Source organism: Lolium perenne, chromosome 3 (assembly GCF_019359855.2).
Source record: "Lolium perenne isolate Kyuss_39 chromosome 3, Kyuss_2.0, whole genome shotgun sequence".
In the NCBI taxonomy this organism is placed as follows: domain Eukaryota; kingdom Viridiplantae; phylum Streptophyta; class Magnoliopsida; order Poales; family Poaceae; genus Lolium; species Lolium perenne.
In genome coordinates this window covers 171,214,523-171,225,245 of record NC_067246.2, presented here as the reverse complement: position 1 = coordinate 171,225,245, position 10,723 = coordinate 171,214,523, and the positions used below count along the sequence as shown (strand labels likewise).

Below are 10,723 nucleotides of genomic sequence, written 5' to 3'. Positions count from 1 at the left end.
GAGCGGTATACACACTGAAATTCATCTAAATACATACGAATTCATAAGAAGGAGGGAGAATGTAGGAATGTTGTGAATAGATGACATCGCCTGAGCTCAAATGAATCCACGAGGTAAAACCAAGGGGTTGATGATGAATGGAGGAGGCAATACTAATGGAGAAAAGCGTTGCACCAATAGTGGACATATGATAGGTTGAAGCTTGGTGGTGGGGATATTAGAGTTTGATGGCGCAAGAGAATGGGTGGATGAATATGGTCGATGTGGCATTCGTCGGTACGACACTAGAGAGCTAATGCCATGTTCTAATTACACCTTTTTCTATAGGAGCTTTCTCCTAGTCCGGTAGCTTTGGGTGGCAGGATCTGCAGCATGGAAGCGATGGTACGACATTGTGTCCATTGTTGTCCCTCAAGGTCAAAAAGTGACCACTCCCACCTCAGGCGTCAATTACGGTTGCTTCTCCCCGCCAACGTCTCATGATCTTCTTCAACCTCCAGGTTGTCATGGCATTTCGGATGCCTTTCGGCGACAATGTAGTAGGCTCCCACATCCCCGCCCCCATCTCTGGCGACATCGAGGTGGACTGCGCCGAGATGTAGAATCGTTGTGGAGAAGGAGCAGGACTTGATTGTTTTTTACAATTTTCTCCTAAAGCCCTTAGTGCAAAATGTAAGGGTTTGATTATAATTTCCTTATTTCGTGAGTTCCTATATGTAAAATGTAGTTCCACCAATGAATATCAATGAACCTCCCTTGCTGGAAAAAAAAATAGCTTCCAGTGTTTCTTACTCCATGTCAGCAGTCTGATTATCAGACCTAAGGTGCTGACATGGCAACTGATCGATCATGTGTAGCACGAGCCACCAGGTGTGTGTAGTTGACCTGTCAGGCTATTGAATGAGGAGACAGGCACAAGTATAGGGACCATAGTGCAAATCTTGCTCGTCTTCCACCGAGAAAAAACATCACCGATCCCTAAGCAGGACAGCTACGGAGGGGATCCAGCATGGAACCAGCCCGGCGATCCGCCGGCGGTGCCTCGTCGGACGGATCCTTGGCGGCTGGATCGGACGCCGACGACGACAGGTACTGCAGCGCCAGCTCCGCGCTCGGGACGCCGAGCTCCATCTCTACCCTCCGCCCCTCCTCCGACTTGTGGGACCACCACATGGACCTCCTCCTCGACGACCCCATCGCCAGCTTCCCCAAGAGCCACCAGCTGACCCGCCTCCACCAATCGCAAGCGCCGTCGCAGCAGCGATCGGATCCTCCGGCCGCCGCTTTCGCAAGGCCGGAATTGGGTTCTGGTAGGCCGGATGTTCCGCCGCGCACTGATCCCGCCCAGGTACCGTTAGCTAAGTTAAATGCTTACGTAGAGTAGAATGTTAATGCACCGAGTGCGATAAAGAAAAGTGTGGCAAATCATAAAATATCCATCCAATTTTGCACCGAGTTACTCATCCATTTCTCAACTGGTACACCTTGCTTTTATAACTTGAATGAACTGAAAGTAACGCACTGAAATACATAATGTGCATTTTGTTCGTAGAAGTAGATGGCTTGCTAGTGTTATTGCTTAGACTGCTCATAGTGGGAGTAACTTAGGTAGTAACATCACACAAGTGTTTTGGTGACATGGCATAGCAATAAATGAAGAAAGAGAGGGAGGTGGTAACTAGCTATGTTACCATAACATCACACACTCCAAGATTGAGTCTACAAACTAATAAATGAGAGGGAGGTGGTAACTAGCTATGTTACCATAACATCACATTTTCCACTATGAAGGTAGTAACATGAACTAGTAACTTATGCATGACACCACCTTATGTTACTCCCCACTATGAGCAGCCTTACTAGTAGTAGTACAACTTAAAATCCTTATGTACAGCTAGACGCTTAATAGGCCGTGCACTGATTGATTGTTCATTTGACCCTCTACCCCGATCGTCGACTCTTAGTGGTATTGTACATTAAAAAAAATATCATTGCTCCCTTGCTTGATCAAATGGAGTATCCACTGTATGAACCCACATTTTTTCAACCACATTCTTGGAGTAACGTATCTCATTCTAACTCTAGGTGGACATCCTTGAGGAGAGTGATTTATTTGATGATATGGTTCAAGAGATGGAACAAATTTTACTCAATTCAGGGGAGCCCCATGAAAGTGGAACGTCTACAGACAACCGTGCAAGCAATGCTCACCAAAATCTGCATTTCAGAGATGGCAGCACCACTGCATCTACTTCTGGTACAGAGGATGCATATGTATATCCCCTTCCTCGCTATCCTTCCAAAATTGATTCGGTAGAGCTTGTGGGGGCAAAGCAAAGAACAGGGGATGTTTCTTTTGGCGAGAGGATGGTTGGGGTCAAAGAGTACACTGTATACCTATTAAAAGTGAGGAGTGGCGAAGATGAATGGGAAGTTGAACGTCGATACCGTGAATTTTATGCACTTTATCAACAACTTAAGCCCTTCTTTTCTGAGAAAGGATTGAGTCTTCCACCCATATGGATAAATGTAGAAAAAGAGTCCAGTAAAATATTTGGGAATGCATCCCCAGATGTTGTCAATGGACGAAGTGATCTTATTCAAGAATGTTTATGTTCTTTGCTTGTCTCTAATTATCCCTTCGGAACACCAGCCCCTCTGGTTAATTTTTTGTCACCAGGGACACCCGCTTATGAACATAGCTTCTTAAAGACGCTTATTCCCCGATCTTTGCAAAGGCTGAGCAGCGATTTACATGCCAAAGATTCAGACTGCAATGGAGCTTTGCACGAAGATGCTACCTTGATGGGCAAGACAATATCACTTGTTGTGGAGGATAGGCCTCGTAAGTCGACTAGACAGTTGTTGGAGTTTCAACACTACAATTGTGCAGGATGCCATAGGCATTTGGATGCTGGACGAACATTGCTGCAAGAATTTGTACAAACTATTGGATGGAACAAGCCTCGGTTTTGTGCTTACACTGGCCAGTTATTTTGTGCTTCTTGTCACACAAATGATACTGCAGTTCTGCCAGCAAGAGTTTTGCAGCACTGGGATTTTTCTTTATATCAAGTTTCGCAGCTAGCAAAAGCGTATTTGGACTCCATTTATGACCAGGTAACAATACTACTCTATTTCTGTTTTTCTTTTTACTTGTGTACTTTTCCCCAACCGTATTAAATGGTTATTTTTATTTTCAGCCTATGCTCTGTACTTTTCCGCAATCGTATTAAATGGTTATTTTTATTTTCAGCCTATGCTCTGTGTAAGTGCTGTCAACCCTTTCCTATTTGCTAAAGTGCCTGCTCTGCTTAATATCATGAGTATCCGGAAGAAAATAGCTGCCATGCTTCCTTGTGTTCAATGTCCTTTCCGGAACTCCATATTTAAAGGACTAGGAGTACGAAGATACCTTCTTGATGGGAATGACTTCTTTGCGCTCCGTGACCTTGTTGATCTATCAAAAGGTGCTTTTGCAGGTATTTTTATTCATGAACTTATATGTTATTCCATACTGTGTTGCCTTTTGTTGTACCGGAGGTTTATATTTTTTCAAACAGCAAGGTTAAAAATTTTGTCTATTGTGTGATTGAGAGAAGGTTTATCTGACAAACGCATTTATTGTGCTCTCTAGCTTACATGCTTTGGTATGGTAGACATGCTTGATGAGATTACCATTTATTGGCATTTCTCCCTTATTTTGATCTGTCAAACAGAAAGTGCAGTCTGTATAAAACTGTTGAAGTTAGGATACTGAGACCCTGTTTTAAGGAGCTTCTTCTGCAACCATGCCTGAATGCCTCGTCCAGAAGAAATAATTAGATTCTGCATATCTGTTTTTGTTTCTAACTTCTCCTCAGTTTTTTTTTTTTTTGTTGAACTTCTCCTCATTATGGCTATTTCATATACTACCTCCATTCCATAAAACAACGCGTATAAATTTAGTCAAAAGTTAACATTGCTTAAGTTTGACTAAGTATAGAGACAAAAATATGAGCATATGCAATACCAAATCTATATCAATAGACCCACCATAAGATGTATTCTCATATGTATTTATCCACTATTGTAAATAGTGTCATTTTTGTGTAAAACTTCAGCCAAACTTAATATGCTTGGACTTTTGACTAAAAATACACACCTTGTTTTTTTGGAACGGAGGTAGTATGTGGGGTCCTGTCATTGTTCACGTATGGCTCATGTTTGATGATACAAAAAGTTGGAGTACAGAATCGCAAGCCATTAGATGATAATTGAAATCATGCTCTCGAGCTGAATATACATGCTTTGGTCATCTTGTTGGTATGATTGTTTCACATGCGGGGTCCTGTCATTATTGTTCACGTATGGCTCATGTTTGATGATACAAGAAGTTGACTCATGTTTGATGATACAAGAAGTTGACTAATGCTCTTGTTAACTATAGAATCGCAAGCCATTAGATGATAGTTGATATAATGCTCTTGAGGCTTTTTTTTGCATAACTGATACAAAATCTGTTTACTTGACACAGCACTTCCAGTTAAGGTGCAGACAATATCAAATAGGATACTTGTACACATTACAGAGCAATGCCTTGTGTGCTATGATGCTGGTATTCCTTGTGCTGCTCGACAAGCTTGTGATGATCCCCTGGCCCTTATTTTTCCATTTCAGGTGCGCTGCCAAGTCTTTGACTTCTGATTCTTAGCAGCTTCTATCAATTCCTAAATCAAATACTTTTATTTTATGTTTATTTCAGGAGGATGAAGCTACAAGATGTGGCTCCTGTGGGTCAATCTTCCACAAACAATGCTTCAGGAAAATTAGTGATTGTCCCTGTGGTAAGACTGCTAACACAGGCACGAAAATCGTGGCACTGGAACAAGCACTAGATGGCGGCTCAAATAGGATGTCAACTGAGTTGATCGCGCACCCTTCTTTTTCTTCATCGTCAGGTTTTTTCTCTGGTATTCTTTCGAAAGCAAGGCCAGATAAGATTTGGAAAGCAAGAAACAGCAGTCCTGTAATTCTGATGGGTTCACTGCAAGATACGTCTATGTGAGCTTCGTCAGGTTTATCATTGCAATTTTGCCCGCCCGATTTTTTAATCATTTGCTATGGTATACTACCTAAGAGAGAAAAAACATTGGAAGGGATCCTCACTGTTGTTTCTGTATGTTGTTGTAATAAAATGCAATCTTCATTGCTGTTGTGGGTCTCCCATATTCCCATGTAGAAGATTTTCCAAGCCTGATTGGAAAATTTTGAACTAGAAACAGAACGATGCAGGCTTGGAAAATCTTCTACATGTGATTATGATATTAAGACAAAATTCAGTATCAAATTATTCGATTTTCTTGACAAAAGCTCAAAAAGATCTGTGCTCGAAAGCACTAACTGAAGTCAGCACAAGAAAACCGCAACAGTCAACACCACAAAACCAGAATAATCATAAAAGGCACCCTGCATGCAAAATAGGAACAGAATAATCATGAGTCTACATTTTCATACGAAGTTACAAGCCTTGCACCTCCAACTATGGTTGGCAAATGGCGGGTAGCTTAAGTTGGAGTGCGACAAGGAAATCTTAAAAACAACAATTCAATCATAACAAGTCTTAACATGTAATGTTATACAAGAAACAACAATTCGATTATAACAAGTCATAACATGGATTTTTTTGCAGATAGCAGCAAGATCATTCAAAGCATCACTGCAAATGCTAGCTGCTGCTCCAGGAATATTTCACTTAGCATCACCATTCTGCACAGCTGCACTTGCCCGATGATCATCATCAGCTATTATACCTTCCTCTCCCTCATCATCTATCATACCTTCCTCGTCATCCTCCCTGTTCTTGCTGCGGTGAGGTGGAGACACAGGTTCAGGCTTTACAGAGACTTCAACAGGCTTGGCATCCACCACAGGGTGACCATTAGGTGAGCCCCTGCCTTTGCCATTATAAACAGGGCTGTACGGAGCAGATTTGTCATCCTGCGGACTGGGCGAGCGATCCAGATCAACCTTTCCCATCTTCTCATCCTCCACGTGGACGTGATAGTCATCTTTCTGGTCAGAGTGATTCCTATTATCATTTGAAGGCTCGATTTTGGGTGAGCTTTTGTGCTCCACCACATGGCCAGAGTCAGGACGTGCAGATCCAGAGCCAGCCCTTCTTTCAGTCCTACGTCTAGCACCAGGGCTATGACTCCTACTGCGGCTGGCACGACGGTTCCTAGTGTAACTCCTGCTCCTGCTCCTGCTCCTGCTTCTGCTTCTGCTTCTGTTCCTGTTCCTGCTTCGGCTCCGACTTCTAGTTCTGCTTCGGCTAGTCTGCACATCATGGCGGCGCCTCTTTGGGCTTGGGCTACGCCTATCACTGTCGCTCCTGCTACGGCTTCTACTGCGACCTCTACCAGACCTGTGAGACCGTCCGTCAGATACACCACGATCATTCCTGCACGCATCAGAAACATACAGTAAAGACCAGTATTTGGCTCGGGAACACAAATCAACGTAGAATAACAAAACAAGGATAAAGTTGTAAATACTCCTACTTCATGGCAATTTTCTAATCTCAAATTACTTCATTTAGAACTAACAAGATATTCAGTCTCTGGTATCATCAGCAGTTGTACACCTTGTGGTTTTTCACCAGTAAGACTAAATAAAAAGGTCTGACACCACTCCTTTACACATAAAAGAGAAAGAGAAGGATCAAACCTGCTACGGCCACCGTAATCATCCTTTCCACGGCCACCACGACCACTCTCTAACCTCCCACCATACCTTGAATCGCCACCACCCCTCTCAGAACGAGTTGCCCATTTGTTACGCTTCCTACCACGCCCGCCCCGAGAGACCATGTCCATTAGTTCAGGAGGAACATCTTGGTCTGCCCCTTCCAGAATTTTAATAAGGTCGGCCGCATATTTTGAATCCTGATCGCACAGAAATGTATAGGCCAAACCAGTGGCACCAGCCCTCCCTGTCCTTCCAATCCTGTGGACATAGTCCTCAACACCAGTGGGGAAGTCATAGTTGATCACAACCCTATGTCAAGAAAAAAAGAGGATATTTGAGAACGTTTCTGAGATATAAAATACTGGAAGTAGAGTTTTCATCAAAACAATGCTTGAACTTCAAATAACAAAATGACAGCTCTCCCCAAGATTTCCTGTGTAGTCCTGTTCTTGTCATATGTTGTTGATCTAGGGTCAATTCAGTCAGTATATTTAAACATATTTAGGGTGCAGATGACGAGGAAAGTTAAATTTGTTTCAGCAAACTTTACAGCAGATGATAGACAGGTTAGGCCTTATTAGCTGTACTTCCATATTTAGGGTGCGGCTGGTTTATGATCAAACCTCCCGGGCCCAGGCAAAGTGGCCTCCATATTCCAAAAAATAGCAACAGAAAAAGGACAATTTTTTCATAATCTAAAGAGGTAGCATAGGTATTGGACACAGCTCAAAATTAATTACTCTTAAACTTCAGGATTATCATGGATCACATGGGAATCCATTCTGAATCACTAAAAAAATTCAAATTGTTTAATTAGTGGAATTATTATGAATATTGGTCATTTAATAAATATAGATGAAGTAGCACCATGTATTTACAAAACAAATATAAGATAACTGAGAAATCTACAACGTATACAATATCATAACACAGAATATTAGTATGCCCACTACCTGATATCTTTGATGTCTAAACCACGCGCCGCAACATCTGTTGCCACCAAAATAGGAGATCGGCCAGATCGAAATTGACTCAGAACCTTCTCTCTTTCATTTTGAGACTTGTCGCCATGAATGGCAGCAGCTCCAAAATGTCTATCGAGTGTCCTTGAGAGTTGGTCACACATTCTCTTGGTGGTACAGAATATTAGTATCTTTGAACCTGAATCATGGGATCGCAATATCTGCTCCAGCCGCCGAAGCTTTTCTGAGGGAGTGATCACCTCCACATGCTGGGAGAACAACAGGTTAAGAATACAGGAACAGTTTCTATAGACTATAACATAAGTTTATTTAGGACATCTACAAAAGCACAAAACAGATAAAACTCATATTTAATAGCAATGTACTTCATGAAAGGCAAAAATGTTCCTTCCAAATACATCAGTGCAGTGTACAAGGCACGTCCCGTACCTGAGTAATAGCTTTATTAGCAACAAGCTCGTCCACACTTCCAATGGTCACCTGGACAGGGTGAACAAGAAGCTCATCTGCAATTCTTCGGACTTCCTTAGGCCAAGTAGCAGTGTACATAAGGGTTTGCCGACTAGAAGGTATGTCTCTCACAATCTTTCGTATTTGCGGTTCAAACCCCATGTCCAACATGCGGTCAGCCTCGTCTAGAACAAGGTACGAGACCTGCTTTAGGCTTATCTTCCGCATTTCTAGAATGTCATTCAGCCTTCCAGGTGTTGCAACAACAATGTCAACCCCTCTTTCTAAATCTCTTAACTGGGGACCCTTAGGAGCGCCACCATATAGGCACTAAGAGACAAAGAAACCGCATCAGGTAATGCGCATATGATCCAGGAAGAAAAAAAAAAAGCTATGAAAATTTACCGTGGAAGAAATTCTAGATGATCTGCCAAATTTGACAGCTTCTTCCAGAATCTGTGTTGCAAGCTCTCTGGTAGGTGCCAAAACTAACACCGTCGGGCCAGACCTTGTGCTGTTCTGCAGACGCTTTATATGCAAAAATCCAGGAAGCAGATACCCAAGAGTTTTCCCAGATCCTGTCTTGGCAATAGCTACAACATCTTGATTCTGCAAGGCAATTGGCCACGACTGGGCTTGGATAGGCGTCGGACTTGGGAATCCAGCACGTTGTATCTGGAAAAAGAACGAGGGGATGGAAGGCAAAGGCAAACAAAATAAGGACACCATAATAATAATAGGGCTAATGTGTTTCTACCTAGATGTGCTATAGCTCCCACTTTAAACTCTACTTACTGAAAGTAACAAATAATCAACAATATGCGAAGTCAATATGAGGCCGTACGAAAGAAAATGCATCCTCAGACTTGTGGACGCAAGGTGAAGTAGAAAAGGCTCTAACAGAATCCCTGGAGTCAGGCTCCCTCGGCCATGGATCGTTCATCCACAGGCCCCTTCCGGCAGCTGCCAAGTGGTCCAATATCTGGACGCGGGCAGCTTGGGTGAGACCTCCATAGGCCCCAGAAGAGGCCCGCCATCCATGCGAGGAGCCTTTCCCAGGAATTGGACGCGAAGCAACGAGTCAGCGTCCGGCCGCCGTAGGTGGCCTTCTAGACCATGGGCAGCAGGGAGCGAGCCGTCTCGGGTGTCCACCAACCCGTGGCAGCTCCATCAACGACAGCTGCCCTCAGCCCGCCGAAATTATAGATCGGCCGAGGGCGCACGAAGCAGTGTGCGACATTAGCTCCAGCTCGGAGCAAATATCGCATCTGCCACAGAGATGTAGATAAGTAATTGACTCGCAAGCGGCTCTGATTTAGCACAATCAGAGCAAGCAGATAAAGATAATCAAGCGTGCGCTGTCTCCGTGGCCAAATCAAACAGCGATCCCTTGCATCCAACTCTGTTTTGGGTTAGTGTTAGATTGCGGGTGGCGATGATTCATCACCAAGCTTATGCATACCTCCTTGAGTATATCCGAAGGGATGACACCAGAGTCAAACGCAGTTATTGGAGCCGGCACGTTATCTCCCTGCAACGAAAAAGTAGGTAGCGAGTAAGTAAGCAACATGCTATGAGCACGGGAAGATGTAACGGGAGGAGGATCCTTACGATGACTGTGATCTCGTGGCGACGGCGGTATGCCTCGGCGGACGGATCATCGGGTGCGGCGGTAGGAACAAGGGCGGCAGGGGGAAGGTGGTGCGCCGGCTTGGAGTTGGGTTCGTCGTGGCGCCGGCGGTCGCGGTCTCTGTCTCGGTCCCTGTTGTCACGGCGAGGCGGGGTGCGGGAGCGGGAGCGGGAGCGAGATCGGCGGCCGCGGGCGCGCGGAGGCGGGGGCGGGAGCGGCGGGGGCGGCGGCAGCAGAGCTTCCGGGGGGAGGGGCTTCTCGTACTGGGTGACGTTGGTATCCGGGTTCCAGTAGTAGAGGTAGCCGGTGGTGCCGTCGACAAGGCCGCGCCACGGCTTGGGCACCGACGGGTCGTCCGGCGCGTACCGTGGGGCCGACATCGGCAGATCTGGGCCGATATCTGGTCTCCGGCTAGAACGGGCGCGGATTCGCCGGCAGAGGCGCAGCTGCGGCGGGCGGCGGGCGGCGGCGAGGACAGGGGATGAAGGAGGCGAGGGAGGGTCGCTCTTTACCCGTTTTGCCCTAGACTAGCTCGCTTTTTATTGTGGATTTTGCGATGGACGAGTTGGGAACGAGTTCAAGCCCAGGGAGGGAAAGCCCAACTCGGAGTAGCTCGCAGGCGGGCGGGTGACTGACGACCACACGATTTCTTGCTCCTCTCCACAAAATCTAGCCTTCGCCTGCCCGAAAAAGACTAGTGCTTGCCTAGACCAAACCGCAACATGCGCAACGTTATCATCCCACTGGCCAGTGCTAAGCAAGACAAGGACAGTGATACTAGTACAACAAATATTGTACAGTACATCCTAGTAAATTTAGCTAGTACTGATTTCTATAAAGATTTTTTTTCAAAAAAAGAAGAAGAGAAATCTGGTTTTGTTCTGCAAGATGAACCTTCTCTTCCTCGCTGCTCAATAAAATGATATGCTCT

At 44.9% G+C, this 10,723-nt stretch overlaps 2 protein-coding genes across 3 annotated transcripts; one reads left to right on the top strand and one right to left on the bottom strand.

The window, feature by feature from the left end:
- Positions 1-929: 929 nt before the first annotated feature.
- LOC127342639 (uncharacterized) lies at positions 930-5,192 on the top strand. The gene is made up of 5 exons (XM_051368626.2): positions 930-1,348; positions 2,086-3,120; positions 3,257-3,482; positions 4,517-4,659; positions 4,745-5,192. Exons 1-5 carry the CDS (start codon positions 1,010-1,012, stop codon positions 5,045-5,047), a joined length of 2,046 nt encoding a protein of 681 aa, XP_051224586.1. The 5' UTR covers positions 930-1,009; the 3' UTR covers positions 5,048-5,192.
- A 270-nt stretch (positions 5,193-5,462) lies between these two features.
- On the bottom strand, positions 5,463-10,399 carry LOC127342638 (DEAD-box ATP-dependent RNA helicase 40). Of its 2 annotated transcripts, XM_051368624.2 has the most exons (7): positions 9,774-10,399; positions 9,625-9,693; positions 8,568-8,837; positions 8,142-8,492; positions 7,683-7,960; positions 6,709-7,038; positions 5,463-6,442 (listed from the first exon to the last, which is right to left on the bottom strand). In XM_051368624.2, the coding sequence occupies exons 1-7, from the start codon at positions 10,170-10,172 to the stop codon at positions 5,731-5,733; spliced, it is 2,409 nt and encodes an 802-aa protein (XP_051224584.1). In that variant the 5' UTR covers positions 10,173-10,399; the 3' UTR covers positions 5,463-5,730. The 2 variants fall into 2 exon arrangements, with proteins under 2 accessions (XP_051224584.1, XP_071684338.1); XM_071828237.1 differs by lacking the exons at positions 9,625-9,693; positions 9,774-10,399 and adding an exon at positions 9,007-9,261.
- Between the last annotated feature and the right edge of the window lie 324 nt (positions 10,400-10,723).

Bases quoted from the DNA above. Each gene is read 5' to 3' on its own strand.
- LOC127342639 (XM_051368626.2), top strand. From the start codon at position 1,010: ATGGAACCAGCCCGGCGATCCGCCGGCGGTGCCTCGTCGGACGGATCC. The intron at 1,349-2,085 runs GTACCGTTAGCT...TTCTAACTCTAG, and splicing joins CGCGCACTGATCCCGCCCAG to GTGGACATCCTTGAGGAGAG. The intron at 4,660-4,744 runs GTGCGCTGCCAA...TGTTTATTTCAG, and splicing joins CCCTTATTTTTCCATTTCAG to GAGGATGAAGCTACAAGATG.
- LOC127342638 (XM_051368624.2), bottom strand. From the start codon at position 10,172: ATGTCGGCCCCACGGTACGCGCCGGACGACCCGTCGGTGCCCAAGCCG. The intron at 8,838-9,624 runs GTATGCATAAGC...TTCTTTTTCCAG, and splicing joins CTTCGGATATACTCAAGGAG to ATACAACGTGCTGGATTCCC. The intron at 7,961-8,141 runs GTACGGGACGTG...TTGTTCTCCCAG, and splicing joins CTAATAAAGCTATTACTCAG to CATGTGGAGGTGATCACTCC.